This window comes from Sphaerodactylus townsendi, linkage group LG14, assembly GCF_021028975.2.
Source record: "Sphaerodactylus townsendi isolate TG3544 linkage group LG14, MPM_Stown_v2.3, whole genome shotgun sequence".
NCBI classification, from domain to species: Eukaryota; Metazoa; Chordata; class Lepidosauria; order Squamata; family Sphaerodactylidae; genus Sphaerodactylus; species Sphaerodactylus townsendi.
In genome coordinates, this window is record NC_059438.1 from 40,105,865 (window position 1) to 40,131,009 (window position 25,145).

Below are 25,145 nucleotides of genomic sequence, written 5' to 3' on the forward strand. Positions count from 1 at the left end.
GATACAGTTTCTTTGTCTGCGTTTGGATCATATTCTTTGCTTTGTACATCACAAAAGTCTGGTAACGTTCCAGAACTTATTTTATATGCCAAATAAAGGTTGTTGTTGGCCTGGATCTCGCACTGGGCACTACCTTTTTTCCTCCCAAAGGTTAATAATGTCATCTGCATGTGCACAAATGATACAAAATCCCAAACACCAAAGTTCAGGGGATGTTTGGAGCTGCTGTGACAACCCAAAATAGCATTTGAAAACTGGCCAGGAGGGTGAGAAGGCAGGGGTAGAGTCTGCCAAAAAGGATAAAAAAGTGACTCAGGAACTAGCCATGGTGGAGGGAAAGAGAAGGGAAAAACCCCTGCGAGTGCTTTTCGGTTTTCCTTTTTTAGTAGCTGAAAAACATGGGTGTCTGAGCCACAGGCTGGAAAAAATCTATGGAAACAGAATCATCTGTAAAATTGTGATGATGGATATACCACCAGTTTGGGGCTTGTTTTGAACATGCGATTGTCTAGATCAGTGATGGCAAACCTATGGCACGGGTGCCAGAGGTGGCACTCAGAGCCCTCTCTGTGGGCACACACACACAGAGTTCATCATGTGGGGGGGGGGGGGCGGAAAATCACACACACACCCCACACACACATCTAGACTGGCCTGGGTCACTGAGCACGATGTGCGCACATTGCGGTGAGCAGGGAGGACTCCGCTGGCGGGCCTGGTGCTTGTGCTCCGGGTGGCTGCTGCCCAAGGGGGGGGGGGCACAGAGGAAGCAGAGATGCTAGAGAGGCACAGAGCAGTGTGCGCGGACTTGCTAGAGGCTACAGCAGGCTGGCCCCTGCTCGAGTGGGGAAGAGGGAGCCAACCGTTTTTTTTCTAAACTAAAACCTCAGCATTCAGGTTAAATTGCCGGGTTGGCACTTTGCGATAAATAAGTGGGGTTTGGGCTGCAATTTGGGGACTCGGATTCAAAAAGGTTTGCCATCACTGGTCTAGATCAGTGTTTTCCAACCTTTTCGACATCACAGTAGCCTTGACCTCACTCTTCATATCTCACGGTACCCCTTACATCCTCCCCCCCACCTTCCCCTCCCAGTTCCCCTCCTTGCCACCCCCCACCTTCCCCTCCCAGGGTGAATGGAAGCACGGGGGGTGGGAGGGCGGGAAGTGGCTGCTGACCTTGCGGCAGGCCCTGCCCCCTGGGCCAGCTCCATATGGTTGGTGCCAATGGGGGACACCGCAAAAGTGAGGGGGGCCAGTAGCATTGCTGCGGTACTCTTGGGACATGCTCACGGCACCCCTGGGTACCACGGGACCCTGGTTGGGAATCGCTGGTCTAGATCCGAGGTGGCGAACCTTTGGCACTCCAGATGTTCACGGACTACAATTCCCATCAGCCCCTGCCAGCAAGGCCAATTGGCCATGCTGGCAGGGGCTGATGGGAATTGTAGTCCATAACATCTGGAGTGCCAAAGGTTCGCCACCACTGGTCTAGATATTAATCCGTCACTTTCCATTTAAGTTGCATTTATTAGAAAGCACCTTATTGGTAATGAGAAAATAATGATGTAATGGGTTTCACTATGTACCGCTAGATGCACACAACTCATCTCAGGGCACACCTGTGACCTTGAAAGGATTTCTGTGGGATGTGTCATTCATGGAACCTCAACTCATGCTACCTGAAGATGGTGGCTGTGCCAGCTGGTTTCTGACTGGTTTTTCGATTTGCGACAGTTGTGCAATTCAGATTTTGTGACCCATTTACTGAACTGTTGAGACATCTTCAGATTTTTTAAAAAAAAAGTCAGGCCTATTGCTACAGAATTTTGGCTGAGGTAGTGCAGATGTTCATTTACTAACAATTGTTTGTGTTCTGCAGATTCATTACTGCATAGAAAGCATGCTTGACAATGTTTCTTGGAACATGTATTGAGCAACTGAACTTGTTTTCTCTTGTTTTTCAGCCTTCTCCCTGGAAGGATCTGGAATAAGTTTTGCGGATTTATTCAGGCTGATTGCTTTCTACTGTATTAGCAGGTGAGGCTGAATTGTCTTTAAACTAGCCTTAAAATCAATCAATCAATCAATCAATCAATCAATCAATCAATCTATCTATCTATCTATCTATCTATCTATCTATCTATCTATCTATCTATCTATCTATCTATCTATCTATCTATCTATCTATCTATCTATCTATCTATCTATCTATCTATCTATCTATCTATCTATCTATCTATCTATCTATCTATCTATCATCTATCTATCTATCTATCTATCTATCTATCTATCTATCTATCTATCTATCTATCTATCTATCTATCTATCTATCTATCTATCTATCTATCTATCTATCTATCTATCTATCTATCTATCTATCTATCTATCTATCTATCTATCTATCCAGCCATCCAGCCATCCAGCCATCCAGCCATCCATCTATCCATCTAGCTAGCTTGTTTGCTCTCCGGTCACCGGCTCTGCTCTGCTCGCTCGCTTTATTTGGATTTGTAGACTTCCCATCCCCAATGGGCTCTAGGCGGTGCACAACAGCGTCAGCATATATACAATGTATAACAAAGGATCACAATAGTGACCACATAAACAATTGTTACATTTACTAAAATCTATTAAAATCCATTAAAATAGCGGTCAAAACAATAAATAACAGGCGTCCCATAACCCAATTCATTAAAAGCCTCCCCAAAAAGAGGGAACGGCCGGACTCCGCCCTAGGAGGGTAACGAAGATGTAAACAAAGATGGAATAGTAAAAATAAGTGATAATAATAATAATTTTAAATTAAAATTAAGCTTACTGCTTGTAGAGATTTTAAACAGAGGTACAAAGCTTCGGGAGTCCGCAAGTTCCATCAGCAGCCAATTCCACCTGGCCTGCATCCTCCACTGGCTGGTGGCTGTTTGGTTTTGCTCCTCCAAGGAAAACTCCATCACTGGCTATTCTAATGGATGAAGCAGAACTCTGATTCCTGCCCCTACACCTCCAGTCAGGCTGCATCTGTGCTGGTACGGAGTTTGGGGTTGTAGCAGTGGTGGGATCCAAAAATTTTAGTAACAGGTTCCCTCGCCAGCCCCCCCTCAGCAAAGGGGGCAGAGGCGTTCCATGGCAAACCTGAGCCCTGGGCAAAACCTGAGTTGGATGCCCCCCCATGGGCAGCCACCCCCCCCCACGACCCCCCAAAATTTTTTTTGTACCAGGTCATTTCTAAATCATCATCACATTATACAAAATGCCCCAACTCACAAATCTGAACACAGCAATGGTGAAACACACAGGTTCTTAGATAGAGACTGGTGAGATAACAGGTACGACAGGCTGAGAATCAATGAATTGCAGGACCTGAAAGGGATTAACCCAGCTCAGGGAGTTACATTATTAGTCGCAATTGCTATTTGGGACCTTCACGTTCAAAGGCAGTATGCCTCTCAGGGAGGCAAGGGCGGGGAGATGGAAAAGCGGACCCAATTAGTAACCCCCTCTCGGCACACGTAACCCACTCTCGGGAACTGGTGAGAACCTGCTGGATCCCACCTCTGGGTTGTAGTGTTTCTCCAGTGTTTCTCTTTTTATAGGTCCTCCCAGTGGTGGGATTCTAATAATTTAACAACTGGTTTGCCCCCCCATGCCATGCGCCCCCCCCCGGCTGCATGCACCCCCTCTGCCATGCCCCCCCACTCCACCCACTTACCTGCTGCGGAGAAACTTCTTGTGGGGGTGTAGTGGGGCAACGGGGCCTTGCTGCTGCTGCTGCTGCACTGAAAACCGCCTTGCTCCCCTGGGAGAGGGTGTGACGGGGCTTTTAGCGCCTCTTCTCCGGGACTGTGAAAGCTGCTTTTAACAACTGGTTCTCCAAACAAACAAAAATAATAATTAGGTACCGGTTCTCTCTGTGATACACCTCTGAAGATGCCAGCCACAGATGCAGCCGAAACGTTAGGAACAAGATCCACCAGACCACGGCCACGCAGCCCGGAAAACCCACCAGAACCATATATACAAATTCCTATATAGTACTACTTATTTCCTAATACAGATACAAATTTCATTTCCCAAAAAACTTTTAAAGAACATTTAAGTCCTTTTTTTTTAAATCACCAGAGTCCATAAATCTTAAATGTCCATAACTTATAGAGAATTTATACATGTTCCAGAACAAAATTATACATGTGCCAGACCCAAACCCTATCTGTGGTTGTGCAGGGTTTTCAGTTCTTCATTGGAACTGGAAGTTCCAAATCTGACTTGTCGGGAGTCATTCGAGGGAATCTAAATTATGGATGTATAATGTCACATAAATGTCACGTAATCATTTATAGAATATAATATAATTCAAGTCAATTTTATGTTTCCTTACATTTATCTTGGTATTATGCCCACCGTATCCCTTTATCCAGAGGTGGGATCCAGCAGGTTCTCACAGGTTCCTGAGAGTAGGTTACTAATTAATTGTGTGTGCCGAGAGGGGGTTACTAATTGGTGATTTTGCCCCGTGATTTTTGCCTTAGTTACACCCCTCCTCTCAGCAGTAGCGCGCAGAACTTGAAGCAGTCTAGCAGGAGGTGCATCGGCGTGTGTGGCAGCCTGCGCCTGCGTGCATTTGTTTCCCGTCCAAGGACTGGAGCAGCTGCTGCATCCTTGCCACAGCTCTGCCCAGCAATGCCCCGCCCCCGGAATGCCCAGCCATGCCCCTGTCGTGCCCCGCCCAGCTCCATTGGTGCTATGCCACTGTTTGAATCCCACCATCATGGGAACCTGTTACTAAAATTTTTGGATACCACTACTGCCTTTATCAAGAGCCCTAGTTGGTCATAAATTGCAGTGTGCTAGCTTGTTATAGCTGGGAGATAAATGCTCCCCAAAACATGCAGGTGATACTAATTACATCCATCTCATTACAACAGCTTTAAGTTTTTGCTCTCACAAAATACAGCAAGAGAAGTAACCACAAAAAACAATTGCACTTAGTCACAGAAAACATATGCAGTCCATTTCTGTATTTATACCCCATTGAGTATTTTCGTGTTTTAAGATCCATTTTCTTGCCTCATTAAAAACTGTTTTATATTATTTTTTGATTGGAATTTCTCCCTATGTATTCTACATATAACCAAAAATTTCATTTTTAAACGTGAATGTCCTTGTTCTTACATGTTTCTGTTTTAAGCCATTGGGCATAGTGTAAATAGGAGGTCTCTCTATAATTCTATTCTGACCCCTGAAAAGTTAGAAGCTTGCATTTTCCCTTAGTAAAATTTCCCATGAGCGATAAATAGTTGCCTTATAGCCTGTCACAAAATTTCCTATTATGGTTAGTTGTGGCTCCCCAAGATTTGAGAGGTTTCTCCCACCCTAGCTGCCTCAAATCCATTATGCACTTACTTCATTTATACCTCACCTTGCTCCCCAGTGGGAACCAAAAGTGCCTTGCGTCATTGTCCTCTCCATTTAATCCTCACAACAACCCTGCGAGGAAGGTTAGGCTGAGAGGGTAAGTTTCCATGGCGGACTGAGGATTCAAACCTGGGTCTCTCAGATCCTAGTCCAGAACTCTAACTGCTGCAGAGCCGTGGCGAGGGGGAACATGCGTGTGCCCTGCGCCCCAGCCCGCCCCTGGAACGCCCCGCCACACCTCTGCCAGGCCCCGCCCCCTTGGCGCTACGCCACTGAAATGCTTCCATGCACTGGCTCATTGACTGGAAATGCCAGGGGGTTAGTTTGGGACAGAGTGTGCTGTATCAGTGAACAACGGCCCATCAACAAACTGTCTCAGGAACCCATATGTCAGTGATGGCGAACCTTTTCGAGACCGAGTGCCCAAATTGCAACCCAAAACCCACTTATTTATCTCAAAGTGCCAACCCGGCAATTCAACCTGAATACTGAGGTTTTAGTTTAGAAAAAACGGTTGGCTCCAAGGTGCGCATTATTCGGGAGTAAGCTTGGTGGCAGTCGGTGGCTTTGCTTTGAAGCAACCGTGCAACTCTTTGAAGAGGTGAATCACGACCTTAGGAGGGTTTACTCAGAAGCAAGCCCCTTTGCCAGCAACCGAGCTTACTCCCAGGTAGAGGATCATGCTTTAGTTCTTTGCATGAAAATCAGTGGGGTTTAACAGCGCTTACACAGCTTCCCCAAAACTAGGGCTTAGGTTTAATGCTAATAATTGAGCCCAGCGGCCCAGGCCAGCCTAGATGTGGGGGGGGGGGGTAACTCTGGTTGCGCGTGCCCAAAGAGAGGGCTCTGAGTGCCACCTCTGGCACCCGTGCCATAGGTTCGCCATCACTGCCATACGCTCTCTCGTAACCCAGATTTTTCCCTCCGCACACATAAAATTTGCATGCCCCCAACTGAACCGCAGCATGCAGGCGCTTCAGGCCCTCGAGAACTTTCGGTAACGCGTTGCGCAACAGTTTCTTTACAGAGCTGCGAGTGGACTGCATCTTTACGTTAAAATAAGAGATCTCAGTCCCTCAGACAAACACACCCTAGGTTCCCCAATAGAGAAGTTAGCGTTGAAATAAAAAAGGAAGTCGTCGAGGGCACATTTCTGCTTCCGAACAAAATGCACGTATCTGGACACCGCTGCGTATTTTGCGAGGAGAAATGCACGGGAGCGCAGAGCAAGCTGACAAACATAATTCTTTTTTTCCAAACAAGGGACGTCTTGCCGTTCACTTTGAGGCTGCCCCGTGCGATCGCTGCAGCAACGACAGAGGCCGAGCTTGAAGAGGTGGCTCAGCAGGGACTGAGTAAGTATTTTCCTTGGGTTGGCCTGTGTGAAGTTTCCTTTCCTCAGCAGACAGTAATTAAAAACTAAAGCAGGAGTGGCGTAGTGGCTAAGAACAGTGGCTAAGAGCAGGTTCACTCTGATCTGGAGGAACCGGGTTTGGTTCCCAGCTCTGCCGCTTGAGCTGTAGAGGCTTATCTGGGGAGTTCAGATTAGCCTGTGCACTCCCACACACGCCAGCTGGGTGACCTTGGGCTAGTCACAGCTTTTCGGAGCTCTCTCAGCCCCACCTACCTCACAGGGTGTTTGTTGTGAGGGGGGAAGGGCAAGGAGATTGTAAGCCCTTTTGAGTCTCCTGCAGGAGTGAAAGGGGGAATATAAATCCAAACTTTCCTCCTCCTCCTCCTCCTCCTCCTCCTCCTCCTCCTCCTCCTCCTCCTTCTTCTTCTTCTTCTTCTTCTTCTTCTTCTTCTTCTTCTTCTTCTAAGTGGAGCTTTAGAGCAAGATCTCTGAGACATGTGCTTAAGAAACGGTGCCTTGGAGGGTCTGGGACGGATCTCTTTAGCTATCGTGTTTATCCAAGAACATAAGACATGGTTCACGCAGGCAGCAGCGTGAGGAGGCAGAGCTCCATAGCGATAGAGGAGACTGGTGGATTTCCTCTCTGAACTTTCTTTGCGTTAAAAATGCTGTATGGAAATATGTTTCATCATTTATACGGGACTTGTGGAAAAGCTGAGAATTGTTGGGAGGACAGTACGTACAACAATTCAAAAGAATACAAATGAAACCTGAGACCCGTTTGTTGGGGCTTACGGATAGATCTCTGGAAATAAAACATGGGACTTTGTTTTTATATATCACAAGCAGCAGAAAGAATACTTTATGCACTGAAATAGAAAAGTCAATCTATACTACAATTGAAGAATCATATTAGAGTTGGCAGAGATGGCTAAACTCACTTCATTACTTCAAGAAAACAGCAGTTACAGTTTTGGACAGTTGGAAACCCTTGATTGATTATTTGGGCAAAATAGAACAAAATAAATTGATGACTAGTGTTTTTGAAGGTTAAGGATTGTTAAAATAAGATCCAATAGAGATTCGTGTGACTTTCATTAACAGTAACTTTAAAGATCCAAGTTTAGTTATGGTGTTAAATAGCAAGCCATAATATTTTCATTTTTGGTATTAATGCTTCATGCAGACAAAGCTGGAAATCTGTGGAAATTTCCTTTTTTTTCGTGATTTTGCTTTGTTTAAAGAAAACTTGTTTCAGATTGTTTTAAGTTCTTCACGCAACGTGTGATTGGTGTTTGGAATATGCTGCCACAGGAGGTGGTGATGGCCACTAACCTGGATAGCTTTAAAAGGGGCTTGGACAGATTTATGGAGGATAAGTCGATTTATGGCTACCAATCTTGATCTTCTTTGATCTGAGATTGCAAATACCTTAACAGACCAGGTGATCGGGAGCAACAGCTGCAGAAGGCCATTGCTTTCACATCCTGCATGTGAGCTCCCAAAGGCACCTGGTGGGCCACTGTGAGTAGCAGAGAGCTGGACTAGATGGACTCTGGTCTGATCCAGCTGGCTTGTTCTTATGTTCTTATGTTCTTAAGTATTAATACATCTTTAATTTAACCCATGCAAAGTTAGCTCAGCCAGTAGAGAGCTTCTACCCCTTCCCCTTGCTTGGATTTGCTGTTTATGTTTTGCAGGGAGTATGTAAACATAGAGGAAGAAGAAGAGTAGAAGAAGAGTTTGGATTTATATCCCCCATTTCTCTCCTGCAGGAGACTCAAAGGGGCTTACAATCTCCTTGCCCTTCCCCCCTCACAACAAACACCCTGTGAGGTAGGTGGGGCTGAGAGAGCTCCGAGAAGCTGTGACTAGCCCAAGGTCACCCAGCTGGCGTGTGGGGGAGTGCACAGGCTAATCTGAATTCCCCAGATAAGCCTCCACAGCTCAGGCGGCAGAGCGGAGAATCAAACCCGGTTCCTCCAGATTAGATACACGAGCTCTTAACCTCCTACGCCACTGCACTCCAAAACATCACAGTCTGAAGAAGAGGCATCCATTCTGTCACAGCATTTCTACCTCATTCCCCTCCATGCGTGAACTAGGGTCCACTCCACACAGGCCAAAAACAGCACCCCCGGATTGGTAAAAACACAGTTCCAGCGGCACTGTTCGCACGGCTGCCGCCTCTGCATCGAGGCAGCGCTGTGCTCCCCCCCCCCCCCGAACTGGTGGGAAAGCGCTGGTTTCCTGCCGGCGTTGTGCGAGCAGGAAAGGAGCCAACATCAGTCGGCTTCCTCCCAGCCATTGCCCAGAGCCCCAGCCACCAGCACAGCAGAGCAAAGACCAGGAAGAAGCTGACTAACATCGGGTCCTTTCTTGGCCACGCCCCCAGACCAGCGTAAGCCCAGCGGGGGCTTCCGAGCAGCAAGGAGATTTTTAGCATTTTAAGCCTTCTCACAGCGCCAGGAGCAGCAGTGGCGTAGTGGTTAAGAGCAGGTGTACTCTAATCTGGAGGAATCTGGTTTGATTCCCCGCTCTGACGCTTGAGCTTATCTGGGGAATTCAGATTAGCCTGTGCACTTCAACACATGCCAGCTGGGTAACCTTGGGCTAGTCACAGTTCTTCTGAGCTCTCTCAGCCCCACCTTCCTCACAGGGTGTTTGTCCCAGTTCTTCTGAGCTCTCTCAGCCCCACCTACCTCACAGGGTGTTTGTTGTGAAGGGGGGAGGGAAAGGAGATTGTCAACCCCTTTGAGTCTCCTTACAGGAGAGAAAGGGGGGACATAAACCCAAATCTTCCTCCTCCTCCTCCTCGGGAATGCAAGCCAGCACAGCCTTGGTGTCGCAGTCGGTCGCCTGGACCATTGGATAGGGTTGCCTGCTCCAGAAAGCTATAATGTCTTTTCCCCATAGAAGCTCAGGGTAGTTATCCCGTGTCCCTCTTTCACAATAACCCTATGAGGTAGGCTGGCCTGTGATATGTGGTTCCTGGCCCAAATTAACCTGAGCAGTGATTTGAACTCTACTCTCGGCACTAGTCTGGCATTCTTGTCTACTTCATCATGCAGATTCTCAGAGGGCATAAAAGTTCCTAGATATACTGGTAGAAGGATATATCAGGCTCACACTTCCCCAAAACTATAAAAAATTACAGTTTGGTGATTCCTGAACGAGAGGGGGCAAGATACATGGGAGGATAGCTTGTGTATACTGAAGCAGTTGGAATGGATCTGTGATTTTTTGGTAGCGACATCTGGGCAGATACGGGTTTTTCGCTGGGTTCTATGGATCATCCATCTTGTTTACAACCATTCTTCAATTACAAGATGTTCTACAGCTGTTGTAAATGCTTATGAAAAGTACTTTTTTTGCCCGGATAATTTTACTTAGGGTATTTTTACACAGTATTTGTTTATTCACGGCACAGGCAGATGATGGAGGTTCAGATATCCACAAAATTAAATCGGCATTCCCTAGAGAGCTCAGACGCTGGTCTAGCCAATTCCCAAAGAAGGGCATGGGTAGCTGGGCTGCTCTTTCATGAGTTCCAGCTGGACTGTAAAAATGAAGAGGTTTTGTCCTCTGGAATTGTTCTGAAGCAGCTGTAGCTGCTCCATCTAAATGGCATCATGAATACAGAGGATGTCTACATACAGGTTCCTCCAGGGCTGTTAGGTCTCCAACCTTAAGCCAATAAACAGACTCTTGTGTTGTTGATCAGTAGCGTTTATTGATTCGGCAACAAAGCGCCCAAGCTTGGCAAAGCCAGTTCTGACAAACATGACCTTTGCCATCCCCTTTATCCCTGAAACAAGTCCCCCCTCCCAGTTTCCCAAGAAGTTGTGAAAAACAGCCCCCAGAGCTAAGGCAGCCCAAGGTTGGCAGCAGATAGCAAGAGAGAGCCACCTGGTTTCCTGCCCCCACGAGATAATGGATGCATCTCCGTTTCCCATGGGACCAGGGTGTCAGAGGAAGCCTAGTTATCTACAAAGCTTGTGAAGCCATAAAGTAAAGATCAAGGAAAGAATGTTCCAAAAGGCAGTGGTTACATATAGCAGACTGGTTACATATGTGAAAAAGGCAAATATGTGAAAAAGGCAAACTCTATACTGGGGATAATTAGGAAAGGAGTTGATAATAAAACTGTAAGGATTGTCATGCCCTTATATAAAGCCGTGGTGCTACCACACTTGGAGTACTGTGTTCAGTTCTGGTCGCCACATCTCAAAAAGGATATCGAAGAGCTAGAAAAAGTGCAGAGAAGGGCAACGAGGATGATTGAAGGATTGGAGCACCTTCCTTATGAGGAGAGGCTGCAGCGTTTGGGACTCTAGTTTGGAGAGGTCTGAGGGGGGATATGATTGTATATAAAATTATGCATGGGGTAGAAAATGTTGACAGAGAGAAATTTTTCTCTCTTTCTCACAATACTAGAACCAGGGGGCATTCATTGAAAACGCTGGGGGGAAGAATTAGGACTAATAAAAGGAAACACTTCTTCACACAACGTGTGATTGGTGTTTGGAATATGCTGCCACTAACCTGGATAGCTTTAAAAAGGGCTTGGACAGATTTATGGAGGAGAAGTCGCTCTATGGCTACCAATCTTGATCCTCCTTGATCTGAGATTGCAAATGCCTTAGCAGATCAGGTGCTCGGGAGCAGCAGCAGCAGAAGGCCATTGCTTTCACACCCTGCACGTGAGCTCCCAAAGGCACCTGGTGGGCCACTGCGAGTAGCAGAGTGCTGGACTAGATGGACTCTGGTCTGATCCAGCAGGCTAGTTCTTATGTTCTTATGTTCTTATATATCTTTTAGCAGCATTGGTTAATGGTTGAAAGCAATTACATTGAGGTAGGAATGCATCTCAGTCACATAGATACTATCCCCCTGACAGTTGTGCGCACTAAAAAACAATAAGTTCTGCAGCCGGGCGTTGCACATTCTGCAGCAAGAAAAAGCTCCAATCCATCTAAATTTTCCCAGCCAAAAGACATTTGCATATTTTTTTGCATATTTCTGCCATTTGTACTATTTTGCACAACTTATTCATGGAGAAATGCAAGCAGCTACTCAGGAAACCGAAACCTCCCCGCCTAATTACTCAGCTCTAGCCTCGGGCCACCTTGTTTGGCTTCCTCTCTGAACTGGGTCCCCGTTGGCTTTTCCTCTTTCCTCTCTGGACGATACGGCACAATTCAAGGGCCTGGGCTGAATAGGGAGGGCTGTTGGGGATTGGTACACGCAGCCCGTGTCCCAGGAAGGGAGCTCGCTGCCGAGCTGCGCTTGTTTGCCGTTGCATGCCTTGAAACTGCCTCCTCCTTCCCGTGATGGAGACTCAATCAACTAGAACAGGGGACTGCAACCTGTGGCTCTCCAGATGTTCATGGACTACAAATTGGCCATGCTGGCAGGGGCTGATGGGAAGAGCCACAGGTTGCCAATTGGGGAGAGCCACAGGTTGCAGTCCCCTTAGCTAGAAGAAAAGAAATTGGAAGAGGAAGATATTAGGCCCTGTTCCTGTTAGGCAGGGTTGTCCAACTCTGGCGCTTCAGATGCTCATGGACTGCAATTCCCATCAGCCCCTGCTGGCATGGCCAGTTGGGAATTGTAGTCCATGAACATCTGGAGAGCCACAGGTTGCAGTCCCCTTAGCTAGAAGAAAAGAAATTGGAAGAGGAAGATATTAGGCCCCGTTCCTGTTAGGCAGGGGTGTCCAACTCTGGCGCTTCAGATGTTCATGGACTGCAATTCCCATCAGCCCCTGCTGGCATGGCCAGTTGGGAATTGTAGTCCATGAGCATCTGAAGCACCAGAGTTGGACACCCCTGCTGTAAGGCTTTTCCCACCTAGTTGTTTTGTTCTGCCTAGATTTCCTTACCATGGCAGCGTGTTCAGGAGCAACCACACGATGCCGTTTTCTAGGCATCCTGCTTTTGTGTTCTTCAGCAGTGGTGTAGGAGGTTAAGAGCTCGTGTATCTGGAGGAACCGGGTTTGATTCCCCGCTCTGCCACCTGAGCTGTGGAGGCTTATCTGGGGAATTCAGATTAGCCTGTGCACTCCCACACGCGCCAGCTGGGTGACCTTGGGCTAGTCACAGCTTCTCGGAGCTCTCTCAGCCCCACCCACCTCACAGGGTGTTTGTTGTGAGGGGGGAAGGGCAAGGAGATTGTCAGCCCCTTTGAGTCTCCTGCAGGAGAGAAAGGGGGGATATAAATCCAATCCAAAACTCTTCCTCTTCTTCCCTGCTTTGATGCAAGATGTCCCAAATTTGGTTTGGTGCAACCCTTAGGGAGAGACTGCCGCCGGAGAGTCTTTGGGTGCTGTAAGGGTGGGGACCTGTGCATTTTTGTCAGGTTCCACCTACACTGGTGCCATTTTTCTTACCCCACCGGCTTAAAAAAAGAAAACAGGAATTGCTACATTACTGTAGCATGATAAAGGTCTGGACTTCTGGGGGAATGGCATTTCACTCCGGTTGAGCCTACAAGTGGTCCCAGATTACACATTGCTGATGCTGCTATTTTGCTGGCTTGCAGAGCAAGTTTTTCTTAGCTCTCGCCTCCCCAGATTCTGGGGATCTTGAAATTTGACAGGTGGACTGCAGAGTCTTGGATTCAGACCCGTAAGTTCCGAAAAAGTCTAGAATCGTCAGTGGGGGTGAGCTGTTTTGCTCTTGGAAACAGCCTCCCCTCCTCCTCCCCCCCCCCCTTTTTTCTCCCCACAGGCTAATCTGAATTCCCCACAGGCTAATCTGCACAGGCTAATCTGCACAGGCTAATCTGAATTCCTCCTCCCCCCCCCATTAGTCTTTCTCTCCTTATGTTTTCCCCTTTTAAATCTTTTTTGTTTGTTTTAATAACAAGCCATGACTGTAGTCTGTTAGCTTCTGGCATTCAAAGAAAAAAGCAAGTCTCTTACCTTGTTCCTCATGGAGTTATTGGAGGAAAAGTTCATGCTGCACATTTCCCCTTATAACTTCGCAGTTTAAAGAGCTGTAGACTTTTTAAAAAGAGAGAACTGGGTACTCTCTATTGCTAGAGAAGAGGGCAGAGGTGGGATCCAGCAGGTTCTCTCAGAGAACCGAGAGTAGGTTACTAATTATTTGTGTGTGCCGAGAGGGGGTTACTAATTGGTGATTTTGCCACGTGATTTTTGCCTTAGTTACGCCCCTCCTCTCAGCAGTAGCGCGCAGAACTGGAAGCAGTCTAGCAGGAGGTGCACCGGCGTGCGTGGCAGCCTGCGCCTGCGTGCATTCGTTTCCCGCCCAAGGACTGGCGCAGCAGCTGCGTCCTTGCCACAGCCCCACCCAGGAATGCCCCGCCCCCTGAAAGGCCAGCCCCGCCCCATTGGCGCTACCCCACAGTTTGAATCCCACCACCATGGGAACCTGTTACTAACATTTTTGGATCCCACCACTGGAAGAGGGGATGATGGCTGTTAGTGACTGAGACAAGGAAACGGCAGAGAGAACTTCTGTGTGGTACTGCAGTTGCCCCTCATTTTGTAATGACAACGAGAGCTACACTGTCGGGCCTAGTGCCTGTGTTCCAGGTGGCTGCTGCCGGGGGCGGGAGAGATGCTAGAGAGGTGCAGAGCGGCACATCTGGGACTTGCTGGAGGCTACAGCAGGCTGGCCCCTGCTCGAGGGGGTTATTCAGGTTAAATTGCCGCGTTGGCACTTTGTGATAAATAAGTGGTTTTTGGGTTGCAATTTGGGCACTCGGTCTCAGAAAGGTTCGCCATCACTGTCCTAGAGCAACACTTTGTCCCTTCCAGGTCGTACCCAATGAGATGTATTAATGTCAGCAACATTGGTTTTGTAAAAAAAAAATTCCCCCATTGCTGCGCCGAGTGACGGTGGGCAGTGCAGCTTGCCAGGGGGAGCCCTACGCCTGGCAGCCCCACTGCCTTGCCGCTTCTCAGTGGGGTGGTGGGAGGAAATGGGGATGAGAAATTGCCATTGCTGCAATGGTGCAATGTCCGTTCTGGAGCAAACTTGGAAATGACATGACTGTGCTGATATGGTGCTCTGGGATTCCTCCAAGGGAACCCATGCCATGATTGGGATTGCCAACCTCCAGGTGGGACCTGGAGAGCTCATCTCCAGGATATAGATCAGTTCCTCTAGAGCAGGGTTGGCCAACCTATTGTGCTCCAGATGTTCACGGACTACAATTCCCATTCTGGCAGGGACTGATGGGAATTGTAGTCCGTGAGCATCTGGAGCACCACAACTTCGCCAACCCCGGTCTAGAGAAAATGACTCTATTGCATTACATTCTGCTGAAGCCCCTCCCCTCCCCAAACCCCACCCTCTCCAGGCTCCGCCCACAAATCTGCAGGCATTTCCCAACTCTGGCAGTGACAGCACTCTCAAGTTTGTGCAGAAGGGCGTTGTGCTATTGAAGCAACAGGCTGCCAGCATTGGCTACTTTGTTTGTTGCGTCTGAAATGATGCAGGTAAGGGAAAGTGTACCCGTTAAAGTAGCATTGCGATGGGTATTGTGAGTGCAACAGAAGCCTGCATTTTACGCAGCCCCCACAAGCACTCAGTGCTAGAAAGCGGACAGGAGAGGTGGGGGTGGGGATTCAGGAGAAACTCCTGTTTTCTTAGGCCTCTCTTTAATTGAGAACCTTTGCTTTCTGAACACAGGCATAGGGTTGCCGGCTCCAGGTTGGGGAATGCCTGGAGATTTTGAAGGGGGGGGGGGGAATTCAGTGGGGTAGGATGTCATAGAGTCCACCTTCCAAAGAAGCCATTTTCTTCTGATTAACTGATCTTTGTCACCTGGAGATCAGTTGTAACAATGGGAAATCTCTAGCTCAGTGATGGCGAACCTATGGCATGGGTGCCAGAGGTGGCACTCGGAGTCCTCTCTGTGGGCACGCACACACAGAGTTCAACATGTGGGGGGCGGAAAATCACCCCCCCACACACACACACACATCTAGGCTGGCTTGGGCCACTGAGCACGACATGTGCGCACCATGGTGAGCAGGGAGGACTTGGCTGGCGGGCCTGGTGCCGGTGCTCCGGGTGGCCGCTGCCCGAGGGGTGTGTGTGCAGAGTAGGCAGAGATGCTAGAGAGGCACAGAGAGAGGCACACGGGACTTTCTGGAGGCTAGAGCAGGCTGGCCCCTGCTCGAGCGGGTGGGGTGGAGGAAGGGGAGCCAACCGGTTTTTTCTAAACTAAACCCTCAGCATTCAGGTTAAATTGCCAGGTAGGCACTTTGCGATAAATAAGTGGGGTTTGGGTTGCAATTTGGGCACTCGGTCTCAAAAAGGTTCGCCATCATTGCTCTAGCTACTGCCAGCAGGGGTCAGAGGCGTTCCTCCCATTGGGAAAAGTGGGCAGTTGCCCTGGGCGCAGCCCTGTGGGGGGCGCAGGTTTGTTTGTGGGATTTTTTGTATTTTCAGTGTTTTTTCCATTTTTGGCCTGCAGAGGGTGCAGTTTTTAGGCTAGCAGCACCAAAATTTCAGGGATGTTTCGGGAGACTCTCCTGATGCTATCACCCAGGTTTGGTGAGGTTTTGTTCAGGGAGTCCAAAGTTATGGACTCCCAAAGGTGGTGCCCCATCCCCCTTTGTTTCCAATGGGAGCTAATAGGAGATGAGGCTACACCTTTGAGGGTCGATAACTTTGGACCCCCTGAACCAAACTTCACCAAACCTGGGAGGTATCATCAGGAGAATCTTTTACTGATACCACCCAGGTTTTGTGAAGTTTGGTCCAGGGGGTCCAAAGCTATGGACTCCCAAAGGGGGTGCCCCATCATCCATTGTTTCCAATGGGAGCTAACAGAAGATGGGGGCTACACCTTTGAGGGTCCATAACTTTGGACCCCCTGAACCAAACTTCACCAAACCTGGGTGGTATCATTAGGGGAGTCTCCTAAAGATACCCTGAAAGTTTGGTGCTGCCAGCTTAACAATTGCACCCCTGCCAGCAGGCACCTCCCTAATTTCCCCAGATTTTCCTTTTACATCCCCCCGCCTTTGACATGGATTTAAAGGGAGAATCTGAGGTCCCCAGTTTAAACATTGCAAGTGATGCTGTTTCAGGGTGGGGGAGAATCAGCCCCAAAATAGCATCACTTCCAATGTTGTTTAAACTGGGAACCCCAGATTAAGGTAGATTTAAAAGGAAAATCTGGGCTCCCTAGTTTAAACACCATTGAAAATGATGCTGTTTGGGGGTGGATTCCAGCATCACTTGTTTAAACGAGGGAGCCCAGATTCTCCTTTGAAACATTGAAAGTGATGCTGTTTCCCCCAATTGGGGGTACTGGATACAACACCATAAAATGTTTTCATAGCAGTAATAAAACATTTTGAAAGCATTTTGAAAATGTTTTCAAAAAATTATTTCTGCTGTGTGGAATGGCCTATTGCTGTGCTCAGATTTGTGAGTTGGGGCATGTTCTATAATGTGATGGTGACTTTGAAACAATCTGGTGTAAAAAATCATTGCTTGGTCACAGTGGGGTAGGGTGGCTGCCCATGGGGGGGCGCCAAACTCCAGTTTGCCTAGATACGCCACTGGGCGTAGCTACAAGGGGGGGGGTGTGCGCATTGCATTGGGCACGCGCCTGGGGGAGGCATCAAACTCAGGTTTTGCCCAGGGCTTCAGTTTGCCTAGTTACGCCACTGGCAGGGGTGGCCAACCTATGGCGCTTCAGATGTTCATGGACTACAGCTCCCATCAGCCCCTGCCAGCATGGCCAATTGACCATGCTGGCAGGGGCTGCTGTGTATTGTAGTCTACGAACATCTGCAGCACCATAGGTTGGCCACTCCTGGCCTAGAGTTTGGCAGTGGTAACAGACATGTCTTCTGCAAAGCTGAGTTGGACAGTGGTCTCATGCAGCAGATAGGGAGAACCCGTCAGACCCCTAGTACACAGGGCCTGGTTCTCCTAGGAAACCAAGTGAAGCTTTCCCTGTGACGCTTGCCCTGCCCAAGAGGACTTGCCCAAAGTTAATTTTAGAAGGGATGCAGTTTGGATTTTCCACCTCAGGGCCGGAAGTGACTCCAGCTGCCTGTTAACGATATATTTTTTTCCCCTGTGAGTGAGTGTTGCTGAGCGAACGTGCTGAGCACCCAGCTGCATAATATTTGCATTCTCACAGTAACTCACTAATGATTTTCAGGTTTTTGGAGCTCCCCTGCTAACGACAGACCGCAAAACCCTCCGCCCCTCCAGAAGCCCGTGCCTTCGGACTGCGTTTCCAAGGGCTCCCAGCAGCTCTGCCTCATAAATGGAGTTCATTCTATCAGGACCCGGACGCCTTCAGAGCTGGAATGCAGCCAGACCAACGGAGCCTTGTGTTTTATTAACCCTCTCTTCCTGAAAGTACACAGCCAAGATGTTGGGGGGAATCTGAAAAGGCCCTGCCTCAGAACTCAAGACGTGAACGGCCCGGAGAGGTCTCGCTCCCCCCCGCCGCGGCCTCCCCCGCCTTCTATTCATAGCTTCCTCGCCAGCCCTCAGCTGTCCAGGACGATAAACCAGGCAAGCGTGCCAGAAACCGACGATCGCCACAAACACTGGAACTCAAAACTGCTGCAGAAGAGGCCGACCCCCATCCCACCACCTCGCCTGAAGAAGAAAGCACTCTCTTTCGAGGCAGAGAGCAGCGCGAAGCTCTCAGAGGGAGCTCAGCCGAGCCGTAACTCCGTGCACGGGCCAGACACTGCTAGCATTCCAGCTGTAGCCCCGCCTCAGCAAAATTTAGCAGGCTCGGTTGCCTGTTCTGAGTCACAGGTTCAGTGCAATGGAGGCAGGCAGCGGCTGAGCGACATGAGTCTTTCCACCTCGTCCTCGGACTCGCTGGATTTCGACCGGAGCATGCCGCTCTTCACCTACGACGGAGACACCAACAGCAGCTTGGAAGAGTACGAAGAAGAGAGCGACCAGGAGAGCATGGCGCCGCCCCTGAAGCCCAAGAAGAAACGGAGCAGCTCGTTTGTGCTCCCCAAGATTGTCAAATCCCAGCTGCGGAAAGTGAGCGGGGTGTTCAGCTCCTTCATGACCCCGGAGAAGAGGATGATCAAGAGAATCGCGGAGATGTCGCGAGACAAGCGCACCTATTTCGGCTGCCTGGTGCAGGACTACGTGAGCTTTCTGCAGGAAAACAAAGAGTGCCACGTTTCCAGCACGGACTTGCTCCAGACGATCCGGCAGTTCATGACCCAAGTCAAAAGCTACCTGTCCCAGAGCTCTGAGCTGGATCCCCCCATTGAATCGCTGATCCCAGAAGACCAAATAGGTAAGTGATGGGGCAGTTCCTTTGCCTAAACTCACCTGTGAGAAATAACAAGTTCCTCTGGCAGATACCTATTTCTGTGTCCATTGGAAAGGGCCACATTTTCTTATTGGCAGTTTAAAGCAGTGCCTTCTTTTCCTAATTAAAATCCATTTTATTGAGGTGAAAATTTGTGAATACGAGATTGTTCAGACAAGGACACTAATAACACCTTTTATCTTTATCTATTAACCTTTAATAGGCATAGTTCAGTAGCAAGGAAATAGTCCACATAACTTGACAGTTGACTTCGAGGGATTCAAATCACTTCAGAGTTTTTTTTTAAAAGAAATAGCCAGAGCAAATGACAGTAAATACCCCTACACATCAATGTAAACATACAATCTAATATAAAATTGCAATAAAAATAGATCTGTTTAGCAAGTTAAAAGCAAAATAATACAGCAATAGGTATCCTACCATGCCGAATATTAGACAGATTGGAGAAGATACCTATCTTTTAAAAGAAGTTCTATGTTTGTTTTAAGTATCATATTTGATATTTAAAAATTTGATTCTGTGCCGAATAATGATGAACCAATTTGGTTTAGACACTAATAAACACGCATTTGTGTAGTGCATTTTAAATGACGGACTGTGTTTCACGTGTGTTAATCGTGAACGTAAGAGGAGCGCTGTTGGATCAGGCCAGAAGTCAGAGGCGTAGGGGGGGAAATTGGACCCGGGGCAACAGCTGCTCCTGGCGCCCCGCCCTGACGCCCCCCACACCCCCCACCAACCATGCTCCCCCAGCGCCCCATTTATCTTAGCTGGCAGGAGCTTGCCGCAGGCTGCCCCGGTGTGACAACAACAAGGCAACAAGGCTCACAGCGGACACCCCAGGAAGGGGCGGGGGGAGCGGTCAGGTTAAGGGTGCCTGAATAGAGGGGCGCATTCCAGGAACAAATGCAGAATGCTTGCAATGCTAAACGATTTAGGTGGCAGTCTTGTTACGTCCACGTGGTAACACTCAGCCAAGTGGTATGTGCCTTTGAAAAAAATCACGTTTAGGATTAGACAATGGCTACGCCTAAATTTTAGGCCTACGTCGCAGCCACCAAAACAAGTCATCTTGGAGGAACAAAACATCTTGTAAATTCAGTTTTAACCCCTGATGGTGTCTCTCTGTCTGTGTGGCGCTGGTTCAAGACGGCCGGGAGGCTGTGTTCGTAGTAAACTTCCCTCGGAGCCAAATATTTTCCCTGTGAGCTCATTTCACTGAGCTGTTTTCCTCCCCCTCGCTTCATTCGCCGGGCGTCCGGGGCAGGCTTTTTGTTTGTAGCTCAGACCGATAACAGCTTTCTCTGGGAATGGCAATGTGTTTTTGCGCCAAAACTTTGGCAGTTTGTGAATCGAGGAACTGTTTCCATATGGCCGATTCATTGTTGATCCAGCATTCAGGGAATATATTGCGAACAAGTTACATCCTGTGATCAGATCCAAAAAACTGGAGAGAAACACAAGATAGTTTAAGGGTGTATTATGAAAGAGATTCCTGCGAGTTGTCTAACTGCCAATGCTCTCCTGTTTCTGCATCGTTTCTTTTTGGCTCTGGGGTTTTTGCTTGCTTGTTTGTTTGTTTTGCAAAGAAATGGCCGTGTTTACTTGTGGCTGGCTTGCCTTTTGGTGCACGGGTGTGGCTGAAACTAAGTTGGCGCTGGCTGGAATGGCAACTTCCATATGTTAATGGCTATATGTTTTAGCTGGTTGCATGTAGTTGAGCAATCAATAGAGGAGTGAAGAGTCTCTGATTGTGCAGAGAAGCAGATGGAGCCAAGCAGAAGTCCTTCTTCTTGAGGTTTCTGCAGCTAACCACAGCAAAGCAGGAACATCAGAAGTTTGCTGACCGAAGCACGGAGCTGTGTGTAGGCAGACTGAGTCATTCCACGCAGACAATAGAACAAAGACTCACCTAATCTTTCTATTGCATGTTTTATTTTGCTGCTTCTGCATGCCTGTGGCAAACAAAAGTCAGGGCTGTCAAATAATTTTCTTTCTAGGTCAGGCTGTGTGGTGTTTTAATTTTGTGGTCGTAGTGGTCTGGTTTACAGAACTGTGATGTCTCCAGATGTAAAGATTCTGTAGTTATTTACTCCTGGATGTTATTGGAAAAATGGAGAAGTGTTAGTATTTGCACAAGGACACTAATAAACACGCATTTGGGTAGTGCATTTTAAATGACGGACTATGTTTCATGTGTGTTCATCGTGAACTTAAGAGGAGTGCTGTTGGATCAGGCCAGAAGTCAGAGGCGTAGGGGGGAAATTGGACCCAGGGCAACAGCTGCTCCAGGCGCCCCGCCCTGACGCCCCCACGCCCCCCACCAACCATGCTCCCCCAGCGCCCCATTTATCTTAGCTGGCAGGAGCCTGCTGCAGGGTGCCCCTTGGCCCCACTGGTCAAAGCAGCTGCCTGGCAGGGCAGGGCCGAGGGGAGGCGTGGGGGGCAATTCTCTGCCCCCCGTGTGACCAGCTGGCGGGTGGCCAGGGACATGTGACCGCACATGTCCCTATGAGCACTCCGCCTCTGCCAGACTGCAAATGCCTTAGCAGACCAGGTGCTCAGGAGCAGCAGCAGAAGGCCGTTGCTTTCACATCCTGCACGTGAGCTCCCAAAGGCACCTGGTGGACCACTGCGAGTAGCAGAGAGCTGGACTAGATGGACTCTGGTCTGATCCAGCAGGCTAGTTCTTATGTTCTTACGTTCTTATGTTCTTAGATGTCCATCTCGTTCAGCAACCTGTGCCTAACAGTGGCCAGCCAGGTTATTCAGCAGAGATGAAAGTCTTCCCTTCTGTTTTACTCGTAGCACCTGCTATTCAGATACACACTGTCCCTGAACGTAGACGTTATATTGAATTGTCGTTATTTTATTTTAAACCCGTTTATATCACCCCTTTCTGTGCAAAGCCGCCCACAACATCACTTAAAAATGACCCATTGCAATAAAATTATGGCGTGAATTTTTAATCTCCTGCTGATCAGTTTCATTGCTTGGACTCCAAGTTGTAGCATTAATGTGACAGAGGGAGAATAATTGTGTCATTCAATTATTACTCACACTACAGCTCTTCGAGAGCCACATTTGCAGTTATCATCAACCAAAAGAGCCGCAGGACTACTGCTCCAAAGCAAACACGCATTCGTGCATTAATATAAATTGCATAATCCGGGTGTCTCTGAACCTGTAGGACTGTCTGTCTCCACCCCTGTGCCTTTTTTCCCTCTCTCTTCCTTCTTCCTCTGTCCCCGGCGTGAGGCATATCAGCTCGGGCTAGAAAGTGAGGCTGCCAGGGAGTCCGGAAGACAGCAAGATGGCCATGGAGAAAGGAGAGCAGAGCCAGCATAGACCAGTGATGGCGAACCTTTTAGAGACCAAGTGCCCAAATTGCAACCCCAAACCCACTTATTTATCACAAAGTGCCAACACAGCAATTTAGTGGCGTAGGAGCAGCAGTGGCGTAGGAGGTTAAGAGCTCGTGTATCTAATCTGGAGGAACCGGGTTCGATTCCCCGCTCTGCCGCTTGAGCTGTGGAGGCTTATCTGGGGAATTCAGATTAGCCTGGGCACGCCCACACACGCCAGCTGGGTGACCTTGGGCTAGTCACAGCTTCTCAGAGCTCTCTCAGCCCCACCCACCTCACAGGGTGTTTGTTGTGAGGGGGGAAGGGCAAGGAGATTGTCAGCCCCTTTGAGTCTCCTACAGGAGAGAAAGGGGGGATATAAATCCAAACTCTTCTTCTTCTTCTTCTAACCTGAATACTGAGGTTTTAGTTTAGAGAAAACGGTTGGGTCTCAGGTGCGCGTTACTCAGGCGTAAACTTGGTGAAGCAACCATTCAATGCTTCGAATGGGTGAATCATGACCCTAGGAGGGTTTACTCAGAAGCAAGCCCCATTGCCAGCAACCAAGCTTACTCCCAGGTAAAGGATTGTGCCTAGGCCAGCCTAGAGGTGTGTGTGTGGGGGGGTGATTTTCCGTCCCACCCACATGATAACTCTGGGCACGCGTGCCCACAGAGAGGGCTCTGAGTGCCACCTCTGGCACCCGTGCCATAGGTTCACCACCACTGGCATAGACCCACTATGGCCAGATTGCTTCCCTCCTATGAGCTGCTCAGGTGTTAGGTTGAGAATGCAGACTGAAGACAGGTGAGGGTTTATAGGAAAGGAATGGGCCCTTTACTTCCATCTTCAGGCACTAGTCTAGGGGTGGCCAACCTATGGTCCTCCAGATGTCCATGGACTACAACTCCCATCAGCCCCTGTCAGCATGGCCCACGAAGTACAGGTGGCTCCCAAGTCTTCTAATTCAGATAACAATCTTGTGGGATAGGCCTGCTGAGATGACTGGTAATGCACCTGAAGCAATTTGAATAATTTACACATCTGAACAGCACATACATAGAAAGATGAAAGAAAAGATCCTGATCTGGTCCCCCCCTCCCCTTATAATAATAATACTAAATTAAAAGAAAACACACACATAGACAAACACCTACACATATATATGGTGACGTCCCGCTACCTCACTAAGGATCCAAGCATAAATCTAACTCCGTGCTTATAATTAATATCTACATTTTTTTCACTTTGAGTCCTTCTTATAGTTGTCTTAAACCAATCTGCTGTTTTCATTTGAGTGTCGAATCCTGCCATTGTTTCTCTGTATCAGTTTTCAGAAAGTCGTCCGCAAAGGATTTCCAGTCTTTCAGAAAATTGTCGGTATTCTTGTCTCTTATAACCGCTATCAACCGTGCCATCTCTGCATACTCTGTGACTTTTAAGATCCTGTCTTGTTTTATTGGAATTTTGCTGCCCCTCCAGTTGTATGCATATAAAATGCTTGCTGCAGTTGTCATATACGTAAAAAGTTTTCTGTATTGATCAGGAATACTTTCCCCCATCAACCTCAACAGGTTTTTCTTCAATTGTTCTTTTCAAAATCTTTTGCATTTCTTTTAAAATCATATCCCAAAACAATTTTGCCTGTTTACATGTCCACCACATCTGACAAAAAGAACATCCTGTTGTTGACATTTCCAGCATTTGTTTGATATTCCCTTATACATTTTAGACCTCTTTTGGTGTTAAATACCATCTACACATCATCTTATAATAATTTTCTTTCAAGTTATACAAGCTGTAAATTTCAAATGTTTTTTTTCCATAATCTTTGCCATTGTTCCATTTGTATCCTTCTCCCCACATTTGTATCCCATTTTACCAGCTCTGATTTTACCCCCGATTCCTCACTTTAATAACATCTTGCACATTATAGTAATCAATTTATCATCGTTTATCCATAGGTTCCTTTCAAATTCTGTCATCTGTGTGGCAAAACCTGTATTTTTGTTATCTGCTTTGAATGTTTCTACTAATTGATAATAATGAAAGCAATTTTTAACTATATCTTTTAATTCATCGAGTGGCTAATGTCCCATTTCTCATTCTGGTACAGCAAAAATTCTCTGCAAGTAAGCCATTTCTCCTGCATATTCACTCATTTTCTTGACAACGCTTCAATTGGGGACAACCACAAGGGAGTTACACTTGCAGTAAATCTTTTATATCTGAACCATGCCCAGAGCAGACTCCTTCTAACATAATGATTTATAAATTCTTTATAAATCTTTGCTTTATTGTACCTCAAGTAACCATGCCACCCAAATCTTCTATCAAACCCCTCCAGGCCCAACAGTCTAGTATTCTTAAGAACATAAGAACTAGCCTGCTGGATCAGACCAGAGTCCATCTAGTCCAGCACTCTGCTACTCACAGTGGCCCACCAGGTGCCTTTGGGAGCTCACATGCAGGAGGTGAAAGCAAGGGCCTTCTGCTGCTGCTGCTCCTGAGCACCTGGCCTGCGAAGGCATTTGCAATCTCAGATCAAGGAGGATCAAGATTGGTAGCCATAGATCGACTTCTCCTCCATAAATCTGTCCAAGCCCCTTTTAAAGCTATCCAGGTGAGTGGCCATCACAACCTCCTGTGGCAGCATATTCCAAACACCAATCACACGTTGCGTGAAGAAGTGTTTCCTTTTATTAGTCCTAATTCTCCCCCCC

General features: G+C 47.9%; 1 protein-coding gene across 4 annotated transcripts in view; it reads left to right on the plus strand.

Annotated features, from left to right (window-relative positions):
* The window catches only part of RIN2 (Ras and Rab interactor 2), a 106,532-nt gene that overhangs the window by 59,165 nt on the left and 22,222 nt on the right, over positions 1–25,145 (plus strand). For all 4 annotated transcript variants that reach the window (XM_048515804.1, XM_048515805.1, XM_048515806.1 and 1 more), the window contains 3 exons: positions 1,965–2,037; positions 6,676–6,767; positions 17,924–19,042. In XM_048515804.1, coding sequence (XP_048371761.1) covers positions 1,965–2,037; positions 6,676–6,767; positions 17,924–19,042 — 1,284 coding nt within the window. The remainder of the gene's footprint in view (positions 1–1,964; positions 2,038–6,675; positions 6,768–17,923; positions 19,043–25,145) is intronic.